Source organism: Ursus arctos, unplaced genomic scaffold, assembly GCF_023065955.2.
Source record: "Ursus arctos isolate Adak ecotype North America unplaced genomic scaffold, UrsArc2.0 scaffold_15, whole genome shotgun sequence".
Taxonomy (NCBI): Eukaryota; Metazoa; Chordata; class Mammalia; order Carnivora; family Ursidae; genus Ursus; species Ursus arctos.
Window position 1 is genome coordinate 48,700,397 of NW_026622819.1, and position 22,068 is coordinate 48,722,464.

Consider the following 22,068-nt stretch of genomic DNA (forward strand, 5'->3'; position numbering starts at 1 on the left):
GATGTTCGGCAAAAGTAGAAAAATATTTTTAAGTAATAATAAAACTTTCTCAAAGGCCCAGAAAGATTAAATCACCTTAAGAAGAAAAGGGATATCAATGTACTACTTCGTCTCAGTGATCATGTTGCCTCCCTAACATGGACAACACTTAGTATTATGACAGTGTTTTGGTTTTTTTTTTTAAAGATTTTATTTATTTATTTGACAGAGATAGAGACAGCCAGCGAGAGAGGGAGCACAAGCAGGGGGAGTGGGAGAGGAAGAGGCAGGCTTCCAGCAGAGGAGCCTGATGTGGGGCTCGATCCCATAACGCCAGGATCACGCCCTGAGCTGAAGGCAGACACTTAACGACTGAGCCACCCAGGCACCCCTATGACGGTGTTTTTAAACTAATGGTGGAAACGTTGGTTGTGAAATCAATTTCCAGGATCACAACTATGATTTAAGTATTAAAAATCAGAGTATAAATATATGTAACTGCAATGAAACTTTCATGTATGTATGTATATACACACCCACATGTAAAATACATTTGTAACTATGCTCAAAATTTTGAAAACCATCAATTTACGAAACTGTAACCTTAATAAGAATATAAAGTAGCAACGAAACTACACCCTCTTCAGCACATGGCTGATTCAGTCACTAGAGCATGTGACTCAATCTCAGAGTGGTGAATTCAAGCCCCAGGTTGGGCACGGAGCCTACTTACAAGTGTGTTCTCTAGAAATCTGCAACACTCTGTGGTCTTTGAAAATGAAGATTCCTAAGCCCTGCCCCAAGACTGAATCGTAAGACCCTCTCCTAGGGAAGAACACAGGACTTACATTTTTAGCAAGCACTTTTGCTTTAGAAGGTATTTATGTTTCAAGTGAACGTTCACCAAAGGGTGACCTCAGCAGAGGAGGATTTCAATCATTCCAGAGGTAGAAGGCTAACTAGTATCCCTTGCTTGAGCTTCTTCTAGAACTTTTCACAAATTCTTTAAGACTTGAGCAATAAGATGCAGAAGCATCTGTCCTCTTCCCCCCTTCTTCATGCAACAAGAAGGTATTCATTAACCTTATCAATGACTCATCCTAACCCTTACCTATTTTCAGTATTCTTTAACCACTACCCAAAAATTCTAAAGGAAAAATATTCAGGTATTATGGCTTAATTAAATATAATTTCTGGGGAACCTGTGTGGCTCAGTCAGTGGAGCATGTGACCCGATCTGGGGCTTGTGACATTGTGAGTTTGAGACCCACGCTGGGTGTAGAGTTTACTTAAAAATAAAAAAATCTTTGGGGGAAGTGGGTGGCTCAGTCAGTTAAGCATCAGACTCTACGGTTTCAGCTCAGGTCGTCATCTCATGGCTGTAGGACTGAGCCTGTGTTGGGCTCCCCACTCAATGGGGAGTTTGTTTGAGATTCTCTCTCCCTCTTCCTCTGCCCCTACTCCCCCAATCCGCACGCTTGTGGGCTCTCTCTCAAAAATTAAAAAATAAAAAATAAAAAATCAATGAATTAAAAAAAAAAACTTAAAAAAATAAAAATAAATAGCTCCTGAGGAAAACCAGGTGAAGTGTACCAGAGACCATTCTGAACAATCTTTGCAGATTCCTGTGAATCTATAAAATGAAGTTTTAAAACTACCTACCTAAATAATTGAGGAATAACGATAGCCAAAATTTTGAGGAGGGAGAATACTGGGGCTTAACAGTTATTTTGTGTCAAGGCAAGAGAAGAGAAAAAGGATCCTCACCTAATGTAAAGGTTAAACAAATGTAATATAAAGTATTTATATAAGCTACAATTCAAAATGTGATTTACAATTATAGTAAGGATAAGAGAATTTTCTAGTATTTAAGTTCAGACTTCAGAGACCTGAATTTTACTGATGATTCTAGATCTGACTAAATGAAGCTTTTATTCACCCACTGACAAAATTATGGTATTTGCTTAAGATTTCTCGCATTACCAATCAATCCTATACTAAAATAGGTATCACTTCTTGGAGTGAAACTATCGTCAAAATTCCCTTTCCACAGGAATACTTCAAACAAAACAAAAAATGTTTACCAACAACTCTTAACCTATTACACTGAAAGTGTTTTTTCAAATGCTGATGTATTTAAATGAATGAATGAATGAATGCTGATATACTGTTTATCAGCATTAACCTCACAGCAACCTCAATCACCTTATCTCTGACCTAGGATGATATCCTTTTCCTTCCTGTTTACAATAGTTTAACAGTGCACAACTGATTCTCATTTTCTTCTTTCAAATTCTGGTTGCCAAGCTCCAACTCTAAGAGGAAATTCTTCTAAAAGTACTGTACAATAAAAACAAAAAAGCAAAAAACTAAGGTATTATATTTTAGGCAAGAAAACAGAGGTCCTGAATAATTTGACACTCAAAAAATTCAGGAGGGTTAGCTGAGACACACCCCAATGTTCTGGCTGGACCAGACTTCCCTCTAATAAACAGAAAACAAAAACCTTTCCTTCCCAAAATTATGTTCTCTTAAAGAATCTACAGTAAGAAAAATTTATATGCAATTAAGCACATGAAAAAAATAATCCAGATTCATTTCAATTCAAGCAGCTGTATTTAAGACATTATTTCTTCCTTAAATTAGCAACAGGTTAAATCATAAAGGAGGGAAAACTACAAAGCAACCTTATTTTGGTTCACATTTCATCTCTGGAGATCGGTTATTATGTCAAAATTTAATCTCAGAACAAATGAAATTAATTCAATTAGGCTGTACACAGAAGAAAATTTTAGAAAAATAAGTGTGTATCTAGGCCTCCCAAAATTAAAAATTCAAGCCAGTTCACACAATTCTGGGTATACAGCCAAAATAATCAAAAACAGGGTCTCCCATAGATATCTGCATACCCATGCTTATAGCAATATCATACACAATAGCCAAAAAGTGGAAACCCAAGCACCCATCTACAAATGGATAAAATGCAGTAGGTACATACAATGGAATACTATTCGGCCTTAAAATGGAAATCCTGTCACATGTTACAAGATGGATGAACCTTGAGACCATTATGCTAAGTTGCAATAAGCCAGAAACAGAGACTGTGTGATTCCACTTATGTAAGATATCTAAAGTAGTCAGAGTAGAATTGGTAGTTGTCAGGGACTAGTGAGTTGTTTAATGGGTCTAGAATTTTAGTTTTACAAGATTAAAAAGTTCTGGAGATCTGTTTCACAACAATGCAAATGTACCTAACACTACTTACTGAACTATACACTTAAAAATGGTTAAGGTAGGGGGGTGCCTTGGGGCACCTGGGTGGGTCAGTTGGTTAAGCATCTGCCTCTGGTTGGGTCACCATCGATTGTTGCTCCGGGATCAAGCCCCTTGTCGGGCTCTGCACTCTGCGGGGAGCCTGCTTCTTCCTCTGCTCCTCCCCACTCATGCTCTCTCAAATAAATAAAATCTTAAAACAAACAAACAAAAAGATGGGGGGCACCTAGGTGGCGCAGGCGGTTCAGCAGCCAATTCTTGATTTCAGCTCAGGTCACGATCTCAGTGTCCCAAGATGGAGCCCCACGGTCAAGCTCCAAGCTCAGCATGGAGTCTGCTTAGGTTTCTCTCCCTCTGCCCCATCCCCCTACAGGCTCTCACTCTCTAAAATCAATCTTTTAAAAAATGGTTAAGATGGAGGCTCCTGGGTAGTTCAGTCAGTTAAGCACCAACTGTTGATTGTGGCTCAAGGCTTTAGGCTCAGCAGGGAGTCGGCTGAGACTCTCTCCCTCCCTCTGCCCCTCCCCGCTGCTCTCTCTGTAAAATAAATATATCTTTTTAAAAAATGGTTAAGATGGCACATATTATGTGTTTTTTACCAACATTTTTTTTTAAAGATTTTATTTATTTATGTGACAGAGAGACAGCCAGCGAGAGAGGGAACACAGCAGGCGAGTGAGAGAGGAAGAAGCAGGCTCCCAGCAGAGGAGCCCGATGTGGGACTCGATCCCGCAACGCCAGGATCACGCCCTGAGCCGAAGGCAGACACTTTAACGACTGCGCTACCCAGGCGCCCCCCAATATTTTTTTTTTAATCTTAACTGTAGATCTACCTAACATAGAGGGGAAAGTTTGATGAGAAGCAGCTTATGTTCATGATAGTAAAGCAATGACTAGTACAAGGGAAATTGAGGAGTAACAGGACAACACCCTGACCTAAGGGAGAATCTACGTGAACATCAGCAATGAGGGCAGACGTGGAACCCTGAGATCACCGCATCGCCTATGTAACCTGAACCTCTTTGAGCAACTATCAGAGAAATCTAAATTGAGGAACAGTACCTAGTACACATATTCTATGGCAACTGAATGCAATATATGATCATTTACTGGAGGGAAAAAGCTTTAAAAGGACATTATTGGAAAAATTGACAAAACAATGAAATATGGGCTGCAAATTAGATAAAAGTACTGTTTCTTGGATTTGAAAACTATCCTGATCTTAAGAAATAAATGCACAAATATTAAGGGGTAAAGGAGAATGATATATGCAAGCTACTCTCAAAATAGTTTAAGAAAAAAAGTACCTTTAAAGAACAATAAAGCGAACATGGCAAAATGCTAACAATTAGTGAATCTAGATAAAGCTTAAGAGTTCTCTGCTGTATGAAATCTCAAAATAAAGAGGTTTTCAGTATTAGTTTTAAAGAGTATAATCCTAAATTTAATTCACCTCAGCTCCACCAAAACATTTAAGTAAAGAAAGTTTATAAAAAAGAAAACTTGGGGGCACCTGGCTGGCTCAGTCAGTAGAGCATGGGCCTGAATCTCAGGGTTATGTGTTCAAGCCCAAGAAATTAAAAAATTCTACTTAAGCAGAAATGCCAGCAAACACATCTCAAGTACCACTAAGCACAAAATCTATATTCAGATACAACTATGTTAATTATTCAGAGGGTATAAAACTAAGTCCCAGCCCTAGAACCCAACTTCAGTAGGCAAGACCAGAATGTAATACTCACTGCCAAGAGACTACGACTTGAGAGGGACAGCAATCACTGTGGATTAGTGATAAGGCAATGAGCTTTGGAAGAAAAGGCCTAGAAGAACACAGGTAGACTTACTGAAAAGCGAAACAGGGAGTGGTAAAGAGTGGTTCCACATTTTTGAATGCTAGTAATCAATTTCGTGGCTTAAAAAAGTGGTTTAAAAAAGTGAAACACTGGGGCGCCTGGGTGGCTCAGTCCTTAAGCGTCTGCCTTCGGCTCAGGGCGTGATCCCGGAATCCTGGCATCCAGCCCCACATCGAGCTCCTCCGCTGGAAGCCTGCTTCTTCCTCTCCCACTCCCCCTGCTTGTGTTCCCTCTCTCGCTGGCTGTCTCTCTCTGTCAAATAAATAAATAAAATCTTTTAAAAAAAAAAAAAAAGTGAAACACTGAACAGGTGTGGTAAAAACCAGCAGATGACCAGATGCAGCATTAAGGAATCACCAGTCAGCAACCCGAGTCCCCCTTCCAGGAGACAGGTAAGAATTCAGAGGCTTAAACAAGCAATAAAATAAAGATCACCCATCTGGCAGAAAGGGAAGGCAAGCTGGAGTGTATGAGGGAGGGCCCTGCTAATGAGCGTTTATGAAGAGTGTGGTGAATGGAAAACACTACTCTCTTAAGACGAGACCAACGAAGGCCTCTGATTATACAGTGATGGGATTGTAGGTGTCTCAAGCACTTTGTTAAAAACAAGCTCAGCTAGGCTAGTCTGGTCCTATCATTTTTAATAAGTGCAAAGAAAAGCACAAAGTTATCTTCCTTTTGCTAATTTGAAACATGTCATTCTCAAAGGTAAGCCCTTTTCAATGTTTTAAAAGCATATAGGAGGCAGAGACACTCGAAGGACTAAATTTCTCGGAGACTTTTTCTTCATGACAAAGCCCATAATTTCCTCACAAGCCATCTGCCCCAAAGGGTCAGTGGGTAGAAAAGATTAAGAAACATTCTATACCATACAATATGCAAGAATTTCCAAGTTATCTCATTCCCTAATAAAATATAAATTTCATCTTTATTAAAATGTAAAGTTATACTTCACAGATAACACCTGAAGCTTCTACCAAATCATTTCAAGGTACTTTAAAGATACAGATTATACTGCAATACAACAGGATGTCGGTTGAGGGGCTGGTCAAGCAAACCCATCATGTTAATTAACTCTGCCACTTAGGAGCTACTTCTTTAAAGTCGTAATAGTTAATACATACAGCACTTACTGTGTGCCAGGAACTATTTTAGTACATACTTATTCACATTCATTCATTTAATTACCACAACCCTTTTAGTAAAGTATTTGTACTATCCCCATTTTAGAGAGAGGGTAAGTGACCTTCCCAACACCACACAGCCAGTAAGCAGCAGAGCCAGGATATGAATCCAAGCAGTCAACCCAGAAGCCAGGTTCTTTGCTGCTGCCGCTGCTACAGCCTCCCTTCATTTCCTCAAGTTACTTAACCCCTCTCCTCCACCGCCACTTCCCCACAAAGGGAGCACAGGATCTGACACTGCCACACGCTCTCTTCTCCTGTGGAGACAGACAGGCTTCAGAACTTGAATTTTTCTGGTTTCTGAGATAATAAGCGGCCTATCATCAAGCACATTAATGCTTCAACAATGAAATGAAAAAACATTCACACTAAATGGGCAATATAGATATTACAGTCTCCATAAATTCAGTCAGGTTAGGTTTTCCCACCAATAAAGTAGTAAAACGTTCAGTTTTCAGAGCTTTTTGGACACTGGAATCGCAGTTAAGTAACGTCCGAGAATCGTCATCTAGATTAATTAAGAATATGCATAAACAGGGGCACCTGGGTGGCTCAGTCTATTGAGCACCAAGACTTGGGTTCAGTTTAGGTCATGCACTCAGGGTCTGAAGATCAACCACAACTCAGGATAGTGTCTGCTTGAGAATCTCTGCCTCTCTCCCCCTCTCTTTTGCCCCTCCCCAGCTCATAGGCACTTGAGAGCTCTAAATTTTTAAATCTTAAAAAAATTAAAAAAAAAAAAAAAAAAGAACATGCGTAATTGCTCACCTTAGGGCCTAGTACACAGTAAGTAGGCACAATATATGGTAACTTTTAAAGTTAAAATGTATTCAGTTTTTAAGTGAATATAGATAATGTTTTAATTAAAAATTCCAAGTATTACAAGAGCAATCTGTAGGGACTATGGGTCCCCAAAATGGGCAAGGACGAAGGATGACTTTATCAAGATAAAAACAAAATACGCACCATTTATGAACTAGAATACCAGAAAATATCTTTAAAAAGTAACTGATGGGGAGGGAGGCTGCACAGAAGTTTTAAAATGACATCTCTCTAACCATAAAAATTTACCAATCTTTTAAAAGTCTACCCAATCCTCTCTTACAACATCATGGATAACTTTTGGAGAGGGCAGGGGGTTAAACACTAATAATTTAGAGTTTAAGCTCTGAATGACATACGTTCAAACAATCCTCTAAAAACTTACCTGGATAACTAGGTTTGGAAATAAAAAATGGAGACAATTATAGACAGAAAAAACACTTATGCTTCAGTCTTTTGAAAAGTACAAACAGGAGTAACACCTGTATGGTATTCAAATTATTACTCCTTAATAGTAAATTCTTTTTAAAAATAACCATTCAGAAAATTGTAATTGCCACGAAGTGACAAAATATTCTTAAAAGCAGACAAATCTTGACCTCACTTTTGTGCATCACTTAGAGCAATACAGTTGACATTTTCCCCCAAAAATGAACGCTGGTATAAAAGGATCTTTTTAATTATTAATGTAAACAACTCCTCAGTTTGCAAATTCTTGAACAGAATTCCCTTGGTCCTGGCTCCAAGATACCAATAAGCAGTTTTACATTTTCTATGTTTCCATTATGAATTCTAAGTACTTAGAATATTTCTTTTGTACTATGTCTAATGGGGCCCATCACACAGAGGCCTAAATGATTTCTCAACAGACTAACTTTTAAAAAAAAATTTTTTTATTCAATCTATTTCTCTATTCCTATTTTACCAAAAACAGGCTGGTCAACAACTTACAGTTTTCATCTTTAAAATATTTTCCAATTTAGCCATCCGGCACTTAACAAATACTGATGCTGTGCTCAGTGAACTTTGAATCTGACATTCTGTGATTCCTCTCTCAACAAGTCGACTCCACTGTTGCCAGGGCCAGGCCAACCAAGGCAAAATATCCCCAGGACCATATAAGAGGAAGAAACCCCATTTCCAAAAACGCCCAAAGTGTTCACTAATTAAACTGAAGAGCAATTCATATTTTAAAAGCAAGCAGCTATTGCCTGGTTGAGAGAGGAACAAAGAGCCCTATCAGTTCTACTTACCAAGGTAACTTCCCACCAAAATCATAAGCTAATGGTAATGGTAAAAATACAGAAGTATATCAGATTTAGAACAGAACTGTTTTCAAATCTTAGACAACTGCATATTGTTCAAAAAGGGCATCTTTAAACTAGCTACTAATATCTTATATTTTAATATGTATTTTAACATATAATATAAATTATTATAATTTTAGGCAATTTACTTACTCTCCCTGAGCCTCAGTGTCTTTATCTGTGAAATAGGGATTAGTTGAATTTACTTTATTGGATTCCAGAGAGTAAACTGAAAACAATGTATACCAAGTGCTTGGCCCAGTGCCTAGTTTAAGAGTGGAAAATACATAGTAGCTATTGTTAATTACAGAAAGTAAAGACTGGCACCCTTCCTAGATGGGGGGAATATGCAGAGAGTGACAATCAAGTATTATTGAAAGTCTGAATTTTAAAAGGCTAAAAAACCACTATTCTATTTTAAGGTGACTGTATAAAATGGGTCCAAGGGAAAAGGATTCAAGTTATGAACTACTAACTCCTAGTAGGCAACCAGATTTAAGAAACCTATTTGCAAGTCTAATTACCAGTTCTATAATAAGGATCTGGATCTGCCACCCAAGTGGCCCATCCCCACATGTATTGCTTACTTTGTAATTACATCCCAATCAAAATTAACCAGTAACTTTTAAAACAGGTTCAACAAATTTATGGTCCTACTATTTTGGCAAAACTACTCCCTAAAAATTACTTCTCTCCAAATATGGTACAAGAATCCCCTGCATCAGAATCATCTTGGGTTAAAACTGCAAATTGCAGTGGAGCTCAGAAATCTTAAGCACATTTTAGAGGACCACTGCCCAAAGTGTTTAGCAAAAACATTCTGTATTAAATCAACCCAAGGTGTACGTTAACCTCCACTTACTTTCCTACAAGCTCTGCCATTAGAGCAAGCTCTGTTCTGCTGGTAATGCGTGCCTGACTTAATCTGGGAATTTAGGGAGAACAGAGCCAATAAATATCAAGAAATAAGGATGCACTTCATAGGCACAAATAAGTACTAAGAACATCCTTCATTTTTTAATCAATGGGACATTAACTTAGCCATAACAGAGAAGATGAGCACATACTACACAAACCCTTTAATAGCCCCCACAGAAAAACGGATCTCAGGAAGCTTAAACCTAGTTTCATCAAGAACTTTGCTTTAAAATAGTAAACAGTGAAGTATGGTCTGTCTTACACATAAAAGGCTGAAAATTAACCTTCTTAGAAGCCCCAAGTCTATTAATATATGCCTGGCATAGTTTGTGTTTACAACATCTAGTTATCTAGTTTATAAAATTTAGTTTTAAGTTTTAAAATCTGTTTTTAACACCATGTCTGCTACAGGATTCTTCACACTCGAAACTAGGTTTTTAATGCCCAACAATTCATCACCTCAAAAAAAAAAAAAAATCAATCACAGTCCAACATGCTAAGGAAGAGCGCACTCTCAATACAGCATATGCACTGCTTTAGTAGTGGGTGAGCTGAAACTGTCTGGGTCAGAAAGTGACTGGCACTTGCCTCTGTGCTATCTTACTGTGGGAACCCTTAATCAACACCTTGGGATATAAGCAGAATAATCACCAAAAAAACCGTTTTAAATATGCACAACTCAACACAATCATTCAAGCATACTACTTGAGGACCTAAATTCTTGACCTGGATGCTTAGTATAAGCTACTAATACCACTACTCACTGCTTCACCAGAATGGCTGTATATTTTTCCCACCAAAAGTAGAGCTATTGCACCATACGTTGCATGGTCTCTGTAAAGAAAAAAAATCATTGTCTTGGTTTATATTTCCTTAAAAAAACAAGTAACTTTTCTACAAATTGTTTTAAGAACTTAGTGAAACCTAATGTTTTTTAAAGAAATCACCTCAATTTTAATGCAACCATACCCCATACACACACACAGTATTTGTAAAAGGTCAATTCTGAAACAGAACTAGCTATAACCTTTAATAAGCATGTACCACAAAATTAAAATGCACAAGGGTTTTTATGCATAAACATTTACTTCACGACTCCTTAATCCATATCAGATCCAAAAAAAAAAAAAAAAGATGGAATTCAAGAGAGATTTTTTCAGGATTTCAAAGTGGCTTTAGAACTACTTTTCAAGATGTTGGAGAACAGGAATGAACAGTTGAAATGATCCCTCTGTGTAGTTAGAAACCATAGGTTCCGGGGTGCCTGGGTGGCTCAGCCATTATCCCAGAGTCCTGGAATCGAGCCCCCACATCGGGCTCCCTGCTCGGCGAGAAGCCTGCTTCTCCCTCTCACACTCCCCTTGCTTGTGTTCCCTCTCTCGCTGTCTTTGTCAAATAAATAAAATCTTTAAAAAAAAAAAAGAAGAAAGAAAGAAATCATAGGTCCCAGTAAATACTGTTCCTTCAGGTATGGACTGAGAAGGCTGAAACTACCTTTTCAGAAACTAGGGCTGAAGACTTTTACCCTTTGCAGATAATCTTGACTGGTTAAATTTTTCTATATTCAGAATTATTAAAGCTGGATGTGCTTAAGGGATAGGTCTAAGGTGTGCAAGTAGGCAAGAGATATCCGTATCATTTCTACTGACCCAAAATAAGGGATGAGAGGCTTTCAAAAGAAGCCCTCAGAGGGCTGTGATTGTTGCCCTTCAGTTTGCTCCTGAAGTAAAAGAACTAGTTTTTAAAACTTATAGAAATTCTGGGGTGCCTGGGTGGCTCAGTCGTTTAAGCATCTGCCTTTGGCCCAGGGCCTGATCCCAGGGTCCTGAGATAGAGCCCGGCATCGGGCTCCCTGCTCTGGGGGGAGCCTGCTTCTTCCTCTCCCACTCCCCCCCCCCCCGCTTGTGTTCCCTCTCTCTCTGGCTGGCTCTGTCAAATAAATAAATAAAATCTTAAAAAAAAAAAAAAAAACTTATAGAAATTCATCCAATGGGATGCAATTGGAAAAAAATCTAAAATGTGGAAAATTCTGACAAAGTCTATGATTTAAAAAACTTCAAGGAAATAAATATAATGGCAACAGAACTACAAATGAAAAACTTATGAAACTCATCAACCAATTGCAATGTATAAACTTTACTTGGATCCTAATTTAAACAAAACTTAGATGAGATGTTAATTTTGAGACACTGCAAAGTTTTAACACCAAATGGCCAGCCATAGGATGATAGAAAAGGAACTGCTCCTATTATTTTAGTTGCAGTAACAGTAGTAATTATGGCTTTAAAATCCTTATCTTTTCAGAGATCTTTACCAAAATTCTTATGTTGAAGAAATGTGTCTAGGATCTGCTTCAAAATAATCCAGTGGAGGTGGGCATATGATGAAACAAGTTTGACTAATAGTTGATCAATGTCAAAGCAAGGCAATTATATACATGGAGGTTCATTTCCCATAATAAAAAATAAAACAAAACAAATTATGGTACAACCACTGATTTATTATTCTCTCTAAAATAATCACTATAACAGTTTAGCAACCTGAAGGAATGCTTATTATAGAATGCTAAAAGAAACAAATGTACTTAAGTCAAAATTTCAAAAGCCTAAGGTTAAGGAAGAAAAGGGAGTAAGAAAACCAAACTGAATTTGTGGGTTAGTTGATTATTTTTATCTGCTAGTATTAGATTATTGTCATTACATATTGCTAATGAATTGTGAAGTAGGCAGGTAATTCAAACTCAAACCACCGAAGAGAGCTGGGTATAAAATAACAATGGAGGACCCAGAATAAACTTAAAAATGGGGGGTGCCTGAGTGGCTCAGTCAGTTAAGTGTCTGCCTTCGGCTAAGGTCATGATCTCAGGGTCCTGGGATGCAGCCCAGCATGAGGCTCCCCGCTCAGCAGGGAGTCTGCTTGTCCCTCTCCCTCTGTGCTCTCCCCCTCTCCCTCTGTGCTCACTCTAGCTCCCTCTCAAGTAAATAAAATCTTTAAAAAACACAACAGAATTTTAAAAATAAAGAATGCCTTAAAAGGTTTTCAGTTGCAAATAAATCCTCTAAAATTAGTTTTTAATCATATATTCAAGTATCTTCATTTTCAGGGTGACCATGTCATTTGTATTGTATAGTAGCCAAAGCAAGGTACTTTGAAGACATGAGGAGTAACAATCAAACTGGGATGGTACAGGAAAACCAGACCACCTGGTCACCCTATTCACTTTATATATACATAAACTGAGGCATGAAGTTTGTCTGCTTGTTTGAGTTTGTGAACCGCCTTAAGTCAAAATCAATTAGCCTCATAAGAACTAGAGAAACTGGGGCCCAAAGAGGTATGGATATTTGCCCAAAGTCACAGTTAACTGGAGAGCCTGCACCAGAAGTTGGATCCCAACTACCCTGACACTCTTTCCAGATCAATCTACTATTTAATAAGTGGTACTACCACCTTTTTTTTTTTTTAATTACATGCGTCCTGTTCCTTTTCTCCATGAAAAGACTGTCCTCAAAAATGTGTTCTTCAATCAAATAACTAAAAATAAGGCAAAAAATAAAATGACAAGAAGGTGAAGATTGCCAAATGCTTACAAAAGCATACATTTATATAGATGAATCCATATATATATATATATATATATATATATATATATATATGACAAGCTGTAAACTAGGACTGAACACTTTTTTCTACACAGCAAACAATTCTTCCAACTTTAAAAGACATTTCTGTCAGAATAAAATAATAAAAAAAAGGCAGTAACTGGCCCTTTTCAAGACTAAAGAAAACCGGGGCGCCTGGGTGGCACAGCGGTTAAGCGTCTGCCTTCGGCTCAGGGCGTGATCCTAGCGTTATGGGATTGAGCCCCACGTCAGGCTCTTCCGCTATGAGCCTGCTTCTTCCTCTCCCACTCCCCCTGCTTGTGTTCCCTCTCTCGCTGGCTATCTCTATCTCTGTCAAATAAACAAATAAAATCTTTAAAAAAAAAAAAAGACTAAAGAAAACCATGCACATACGCTGATGCACTTAGTAGTCTCCCAAATGTTAATTCTGTTCTGGGTACCTCATTGAACAGGCAAGAACCAGAGGCTTCTATGTGTTCTGCAATATACAGCTAAGGAAATGGGGTATCTCCAGAGCAGAAGGTCTCACGGCTATTACCTGACTGGGCTCCAACACTCACACCTTTGTATCATCCCATACAGCTACTGAAATCAGGATAGGCACTAATTTCAGAAAGATGCAATTCTTTATTGTTTAAAAGAAAATCTGCCAGCCCAACTTTCTAATATGAAAGTAGAAAAACTATAAGTTTTAGAATCAGATCAACCTACATTTCAATCCTTACTTTGCCATTTATAAGCTCAAAAAATGGCCAAATTAAATGAACTTCAATTTCCATTTTTTTTTATATAAAATGAAAAATACCACCACAGTTATAAAGACTAAAGCAAGTGGTACAATGCCTGGTACCACTTAATATTATTATTATGTATTATATATATTATTATAGTAAAAGGAAGCTCTTATTATTTTTACCCAAAGGTTTCATTAAAAGGCCAATTCAAATAGGATAAAAATTGTTTTGAAGCAGCTGACTACTACAGTCATGGTCATAGTAGAATCTACAAAGAGGATCTCCTGGATCATCATTTAACCCCAAAACTGCACATCAAGTATGCAATCAAGGTAAAGGGCAGATTACAAAATACATGGGCAGATCCATTTTTCCAAATTATATAGTATGAAAAAGAGATACCCAACTAGTCGATCATTAGTCCAATAATAATTCCTTCAAGTGCTAAATTTTAAAAATACTGTGTGTGTTATTTCTTCACCAATTCCACAATGGTTACCTCCCAAATACAAGCTTCCAGAGGAAGAAGGGACTGTAACTCATAGCATTCAAAATACTAGGAAGGTGCCTTACACACAGATGTGCTCTATAAATATTGTTGAATGAAAAGGTGATATGGTTTCCTTAACGACCATTTAAAAAAGACTTTAATGACAGAGACCCTTCACTTCAAAACATTCAAATGAAAAGGTTCATAATAAAAATAGCTCCCTCCACCAAAGAAATTGCTGTCTATAAGAAGCATGGTTAGCAAAGAACAAAACTCAAAAAATAAACTGCAATTTCTTATCAAAGTTTTAAAAAATAAAACACCAACACAACGAGCACCTCATCAGAGGTAAGAACTATCCATTCCATTTCCAGGAACAACTTACCTTTTTGCACCTTCCTTTTGCAGATTTGAAATCCAGATTCTCACACAATCACTGGCCTTCACTTCTGTTTGATTCAATAGCATACACACTACTGAGTCTCTCTCTCCTTCACTATTAAATACCTCAGTAGAAAGCACACTGGTCTTATTCTGCTTTCTAAATATGAAACTAAGTGGAAAGGTCCTAATCCAAAATTCTCAAAAAAAAAAAAAAAAAAAAAAAAAAAAAACAAGGAAAAAAAAGAAAAGCTAAAAAACTGTTTGAGGTTAGACAATGTACAGAAGTAATTATAGGGGTGCCCGGGGGGCTCTGTCAGTTAAAGGAAGGACTCTCTTGGTTTTGGCTCAGGATCTCATGGGTCACGAGGTGAAGACAGTGTGGGGCTCCGTGCTCAGCAGGGAGTCTGCTTAAGATTCTCTCCCTGACCCTCTCCCCCACTCCTTCATGCTTGCTCTAAAATAAAAACTTAAAAAAAAAAAAAAAAAGAAGAAGAAGAAGAAGTGGGGCGCCTGGGTGGCTCAGTTGGTTAAGCATCCGCTCTTGGTTTAGGCTCAGGTCCTGATCTCATGGGTGCTGAGATCAAGCCAGGGGGCGGGGGGGCACCCTCCCCATTAGGGAGAAGTCTCCTTGGATATTCTTCTCTCCCTCTGTCCCTTCACCCACTCCCACTCTCTCTCAAATAAATAAAATCTTAAAAAAAAAAAAAAAAAAAGAATTATAAAGGCTCCCATCTTCCCTCTTGCCCAAAAACGCTACTTCAACACATATTTTTTTTATTTTCCATGTTTCTCCCGCCCTGTAACTGCCTTCCATTTCCCCCAAAATGGGAAAAAGACTCTGGTGTCTTGATGGGAGGACAAGGAGTTAAAAATACAACATACTGGGCGTCTGGCTGGCTCAGTTCTTAAGCCTCTGCCTTCACCTCAGGTCACCATCGCAGGGTGCAGGGATCCATCCCACCTCCCCGCGCTCCCTGCTCAGTGGGGAGTCTGCTTGTCCCTCTGCCCCTCTCCCTGCTCATGCTCGAGTTCTCTCTCAAATAAATAAATAAATTTTAAAAATAAAAAAATAAAACATATTAAAGTAAGCCACTTCCAAACAGGTGAGATACCCATCAGAGTGTGTGCTGTTGCAGGAAACAGAATGGAGAGCCGTGAATGGGAGTCTCTGCACTTCATATCTGCAAAAGAAGAGAATAAAAAGGTTAACTTAACTCTAGACTTAAAATACCTTCTTTACCTGCTTAAAGCAATTTTTCCACAAACATTTTAAATCAAAGATGAAAATATGCTAAGCCAAAGGCTTGTGGGTGAATTCCACCTTCTTGCCCTTAATACATCAACTGTATCTACAGTATTAGAAGTCAGTATTTGAACATTTCTTATCACATCATCTTGATATTAAAGGGTAAGAAAAATTCTATCTCTTCTTTAGGCTTTTCTTAAAACTATCATTTTAATTAGCCAAATATTCCTTCCTGCACAATTATCTAAGGGTAATTAGTTCTAACAGTAAGAGTTAACAGTTAAGTGGTTTATTTCCAATAAATACGCTTCCCCCTATAAGGTGTGACAGTTAACATTTTGGGAACCCCAATGCACACACCCCTTTCTCCAACCTCGTTAAAGGTGAATTGAAGAAAGTGCCTCACGAGCAATGTCCCCCGCCCAGCACCAGGTTCTCCGCAAACTCCTGCATTTCTCATTAACCCACCAGCCCCCAGAGTGGGTGCGCCAGGGCCAGGTCCGGAGAGAGCCCGAGGGTGAGGGGTGAGCTCCGCAAGCCCGTCAGGCACCCGCGCCCCCCACCTGGTAACACACCTGCCCTCACAGGCACCCACCTGGGGCGGGGACCGCCCTCTCCCGGCCTCGCGCGCCTGCCCCACTCGGAGCGCGCGCCCCGCGCCGCACGGGACCCGAGGGCGTGCAGGCGGCGGGAGCCCGGGGTGCAGGGGCCGCCCTGGTTCGCTCCCTCCCTGGGGACCAAGCGGGCCCGGGGGCGTGCTGGGGGCGGGCGCGGTACCTTTTGGACAGATCCATGAGGACCCCGGAGAAGAGCTTCTCCCCTAGACGGAACGACACGACGAGCGCGTCCTCAATGATGTGGTCCAGCGTGACGCGCACCTCCGAGCCGGGAATCAGCTGCGACACCGCGGAGTCCCCGCCCGCCGGCGGCACGAGCGCCGGGGCTGCAGGCTGGGGCAGCGGCTGTTCCTGGCGCTCCTCGGGAGCAGGGGGCTGTTCGGGCGGCGGTGCAGGGGAAAGTGGAAGGTCGGGTCTCTCCTGAGGCGCGGCTGCCGCCGGCTCCACCACCCGAGCGGGCAGCTTCTCCTCAGCCTCCAGCTCCGGCCCCGCCGCCTCCGGGCTGCGGGCGAGCTCCCCCGGCGGCGGCGGTGGCGGCGGGAGCGGCGGCTCGTCGGCCTGAGGAGAAGACTGCTGCCCGTCGGCCTCGCCGTCCGGCACAGATGCTTCCGTCGCCGTGACCGGGAGGGGGTCAGTGCCGGCCTCACTGCCGGGGATGGGCTCCATCTCCGGCTCGGCCTCGCCGGCGCCCCCCTCCCCGGGGGACGCTGCAGTCGCTGCCGCCTCTGCAGCCACGGCCGCCATTTTCTTCCTGGCTTCTCCCTCCTCCAGCTCGGGGTGCAGCGGCGGCGGCAGCGCTGCTTGGTTCCCTGGGCCTTCCCCTCCCTCCCTTGAACAGTTTCGTCCCGCCCTTTCCCTGATGCTCGTTATTGGCACCGCGCCATTGGTTCCGTCCTACACCCCTCCCGCACTTGTGACACTTCATTGGCCAGAAGGGGACGTCTATCACCCAGTCAGTCCCTCCCTCCCACACAGAGTAGGAACTTCTCATTGGCCGCATGAATTGTCAAATGTTGAATCTTAGAGGAGGAGTGAAGGGCCAGGGGAAGTCACAAAAGCTGAGCCGTATACTTATCGCCTCTTTCTATTGGCTGGAAGAGGAAATAAAGTTTTATGGTTGGCCTATGTTCTTGCCCATCATCAGTCAGGGTTTCAGAGGTGGGATAAAGAAGAGAATCACGTGCCGTGCCCGTTCTTTCAAAGGCGACCGAGGGGGGGAGTAACAAGGGAATGCGGGAGGGGAGCAGCTTCCCAAGAACCCCTGCGCAGAGGTCCTTAGAATAAATGTTATTTCTAGGCGCGGACCTGCTTGCGGCCGCGTGTGGGCACGACAAGCTTCTTTGAGGAGGCCAACTAAAGTTTGAAAATAATTCTAGACACATGTTTTGAGTTCCTACGAGGCTAGGCACCGTGCTAGCAGCTAGGGATAGAATGATGTGCAAGACATTCTCCATAACCTCGTGACAGACGCTCCAGCCCCCACACAACGAGTGTTTTCCTTGACTTCTCTCCACTTTCTAGGAACAATGCACTTATTTCAAAGTAGGAAAATGCTAATGAGAAGAGGAGGAACACCGTGCATACTGTATTAAGCTGATGAACGTCCCAGAGAGCAGTCCTGGGGCATTGAGGGACTTGCACGTAAATATTGTTTGCTCTCACCAAATTCACTGCAAAGTGGACGCACCTGGCTCCTTGCTTAAGCCTTTTCCTTTTCTGGCCTCTTATATGCCACAGGTTCAAAAAGCCTCTTCAATGTCCTAATGCTCCTTCTTCCCTTCCCACTTTTAAGTCTCTTGATTTGTTATGCCCAGAAGAATCTACTGAACCTATTTATTTCAGATTGCACTTCAGAATCACCCTATTCTCCAAAAGAGATTGTAAGCACTGAGAATGCCCACAGGAGGGAGGGGAGAAAAGTTGACAGCATTAAGGGGAGTAAAAAATGAAATTCTTAATAATCGTAGCTAACATTTATTGAGTGCCTTCTGTGTATAAGGGCCTAGTACAAACCCTTAGTATACCATCTCACTTAATCCTTACACTACTCCTATGAGACAGTAATATTATTATACCTATTTTACAGGTAAGGAAACTGAAGCACAAAGAGGGTGCCCACAGTCAGTCAGCTAGTAAATTTCAGAGACGAAATTTCAGGTTTACATTGAAAGGACTGAATATGGCAAAAACCAAGTACCACCATATGTCCTGACTACTTCAAGCCATGGGGCTTTTGAGAAAAGCCAAGAGGAAATCCTAGTCAGTGCGGGTTTTGCATTTCCAAGGTAGCAGAAGGAAATTAAATTACTGAGTGGCCAGCCACTCTGTCAGAGATTTTCCCATAAGCTCTCATTTAAAATCCTGTGAGTTAAGTCTTCTCCTTCTTTTACAGATGAGAAAACTGACCCTTAGGCAGGTTAAAGATCTTCTCAGAGGTCACATAGCTAGCAGCAGATCCTATCTAACCCAACTCTGCCGAGTGTATGACTATTCCACTCACTCATTCATTGAACAAATAATTTATCTCCCGCAGGCCAGATGCCTGCAGTAAACAGACACAGATCTCACTTTACAGGGCTTTTACCATGATCACTTGCTCTATAATTCACCATAGTCAATTAATTAAATATCATCTATAGTTCTATGAAACTCCTAGAGCCATGCTGAGTTCCCACACTGTATAATCTCTCAGAAGAAAAATATATATATAGTTCAGGTCCTGGGACCTGATTAACTCTTGCAGTAATTCATTGCAAGACACTGCAGTGAATCACTTAAATTAAGGATTTATGGCAGATTGTGGCATACCAAGACCTGCTTCTAAATCACCATTTTGATCCTGCAACTGCAGAGTCTCTACTGGGTCACTACGTTCACATCAAGGATAACCCCTTCTACTTGTCTTTCAGGGCCCTTTCTGTTCTTCCTCTATCTTTCAGGTTTGTTTTCTACTATTCTTCAAGTTTGCTAATATCGGGAAGATCTGGTCATGCATCTTTCATCCATTTATTCCACAAATAAATGTTGAAGACCTACTCTGTGTCAGTCAGTTACTGGCTAACCAGGCCAAAGGCATGCAGAAAGAACATGAGAAACTTAGTGGCTGGCCTCCTTGAGCTTATTTTTCTAACTAGGGAGTTAGAAAACAAGCAATGAATAAATAAGATGATTACAGATTGTGAGAAATGCCATAAAGGAAATAAACAGGATGAGGTGATAAGCAGTTATTGCTAGAAGAGGAGCAGAGAGTGTCTTCTTTAGATAAGGTAGTCAGAAAAGGTCCCTCTGAGGATAGGACATTTTAGCTAAAATGCAAAGGATAGGGGCACCTGGGTGGCTCCTTACACTACTTCGGTTAAGTGTCTGCCTTCTGCTCAGGTCATGATCCCAGGAGCCTGGGATCAAACCCCAAATCGGGCTCCTTGCTCAGTGGTAAGTCTGCTCCTCCCTCTCCCTCTGCCTGCTGCTCCCCCCATTTGTGCTTTCTGGTTTTCTCTCTCTGTCAAATAAATAAATAAAATCTTTAAAAAGTAAAATAAAATAATAAAATGCAAAGGATAAGAAGGAGCCAGTTATTGACAATGTTAGATGAACATTTGGGTCAAAAGGAACAGCAATTGCTAAAGTCCTGAGGCAAAAGAAACAGAAAGAGACCAGTGTGGTTGAAGAAGAATGAGCAAGAAGATAGGTAGGTGAAATAAGTTTGGAAAGGAAGACAGGAGCCAAATTATATTTTATGTACTGCAGATATAATAACAAGGGATTCTACCTTCAGGGAGTTTCAAGTCTAGTGGGAACCTCGCTTTTACATGTGCTGTTGTATCTTAGTCACGCCAGCATTCAGCCTCTTCCTGGCATAGAATCAGCATTGAATAAGCCCTTGGTATTTGGGACTAGATGGATGGTTAGATGAATGGATGGAGGGTTGTATAGATGTTTGGAAGGTTGGGTGGTGTCTTAGTACAGTCAGTCTGCTAGAACAAAATACCACAGGCTGGCTATTATAAACAACAGAATGGCTTAAAACCAACTGAAATGTTTTTCTTACAGTTCTGGGGTCTGGAAGTACAAGATCAGGGTGCCACCATGGTCTGGGTGATGGCCCTCTTCCAGGCTGCAGACTTCTGGAATACTCACATGGCAGGAGAGGACAAGGGAGCTCTCCTTGGCCTCTTGTAGAAGGACATTAGTCTCATTCAAGAGAACCCCACCCTCATGACCTAATCACCGTCCAAAGACCCCCATCTCTTAATATCATCACTTTGAGGGTTTAGGATTTCAACGTATGAATTTTGGAGGTACACAAACACTCAGACTGTAGCAGATGGATAATTGGTTGATTGGACAGATCATTGAATAGATGGACAGATGGGTGGATAGATAAATGGCAGTGTTAAGGAATACAACTGACTACCCAAGTGGATCCTCACTGTCATGAGCAGACTTTGATCTCGAGCTCTGTGGGTACGATAGTTCCGTGGCTAGAAACTCAGAGTGGAAGTGAATGAACCTGTATGTGACTCCCCAGCTGACCTCTGACTAGATATATGATCTGGACATGATCTTAGGTTAGTTGGTTAATCTCTGCTTCCTCATTTACAAACTATCCTAATAATAACTATGTAAGGGAGTGTTTGTTTTTAAGTTATATAACATATATAAAGTGCTTAACATAGAACCTAAATCATAGTACATATCCATCACTGTTAGCAACCCGATCTAGAATTTCAGTCTTTTTTTTTTTTTTACGTTTTATTTATTTTCTTTAGTTATCTCTACACCCAAGGTGGGGTTCGAACTCACAACCTTGAGATCAAGAGTCACGTGCTTTTCTGACTGAGCCAGTCAGGCGCCCCTAGAAATTCAGTCTTTTTTTTTTTTTTTAAGATTTATTTATTTATTAGACAGAGAGAGACAGCCAGCGAGAGAGGGAACACAAGCAGGGAGAGTGGGAGAGGAAGAAGCAGGCTCCCAGCGGAGGAGTCTGATGTGGGGCTCGATCCCATAACGCCGGGATCACGCCCTGAGCCGAAGGCAGACGCCCAACCGCTGTGCCACCCAGGCGCCCCTAGAAATTCAGTCTTATTACATCTGGTGTTGATCATATTCCAGGGGCTCTGATTCCCAATAACCAACCTTGTGAAAAACTAAATAAAACCCCAGACACTGGGGTGTTGGTTCATGGAGAGGTTTAAATATGGCTAATTGTGTTGTGTATGTGTGTGTGTGTATGTGTTTCTGGACCCAGTCTCTCAGGAAATCAAATTATAGATAAAAAAAAAACAGCATGGGGAGCAGAGACTCAGGGCAATAGGAACTTACTTACTCACAGCACATGGCTGCAGAGCCATGGTGGCTAAATGAATTGTTCCTCCTGTTCTAGGACTATTTCTGTCCAGTAACCAATAGTTCTCTTCTAAAATCAGATTGCCTACTCTCAGATCAAGACTGTGATGGATAACTACTGAGAAACATGTCAATCATTGGCTCTCCATGTGTCTCAGTGGTTCTCAACGTAAGAAGGGATCTCTCTGAAAATCTGCTAGAAGGTATTTTACATATTGTGTGTTCCCATTTACATAAAATACCAAAATAAGCAAAACAAATTTATGCTGTTAGAAGTCAGGATAGAGGTTAT

At 40.8% G+C, this 22,068-nt stretch overlaps 1 protein-coding gene across 6 annotated transcripts in view; it reads right to left on the bottom strand.

The window, feature by feature from the left end:
• Positions 1–17,248, bottom strand: part of PWWP2A (PWWP domain containing 2A) — a 36,317-nt gene extending 19,069 nt beyond the window's left edge. For 2 of the 6 annotated variants that reach the window (XM_026510889.4, XM_026510890.3), the window contains exon 1: positions 16,591–17,248. In XM_026510889.4, coding sequence (XP_026366674.1) covers positions 16,591–17,174 — 584 coding nt within the window. In that variant the 5' untranslated portion in view covers positions 17,175–17,248. Of the gene's footprint in view, positions 1–10,100; positions 10,171–14,568; positions 14,757–16,590 lie in introns of those variants that run through there. The other 4 variants (XM_026510896.4, XM_026510893.4, XM_026510895.4 and 1 more) reach the window with 3 other exon arrangements.
• Positions 17,249–22,068: the final 4,820 nt, after the last annotated feature.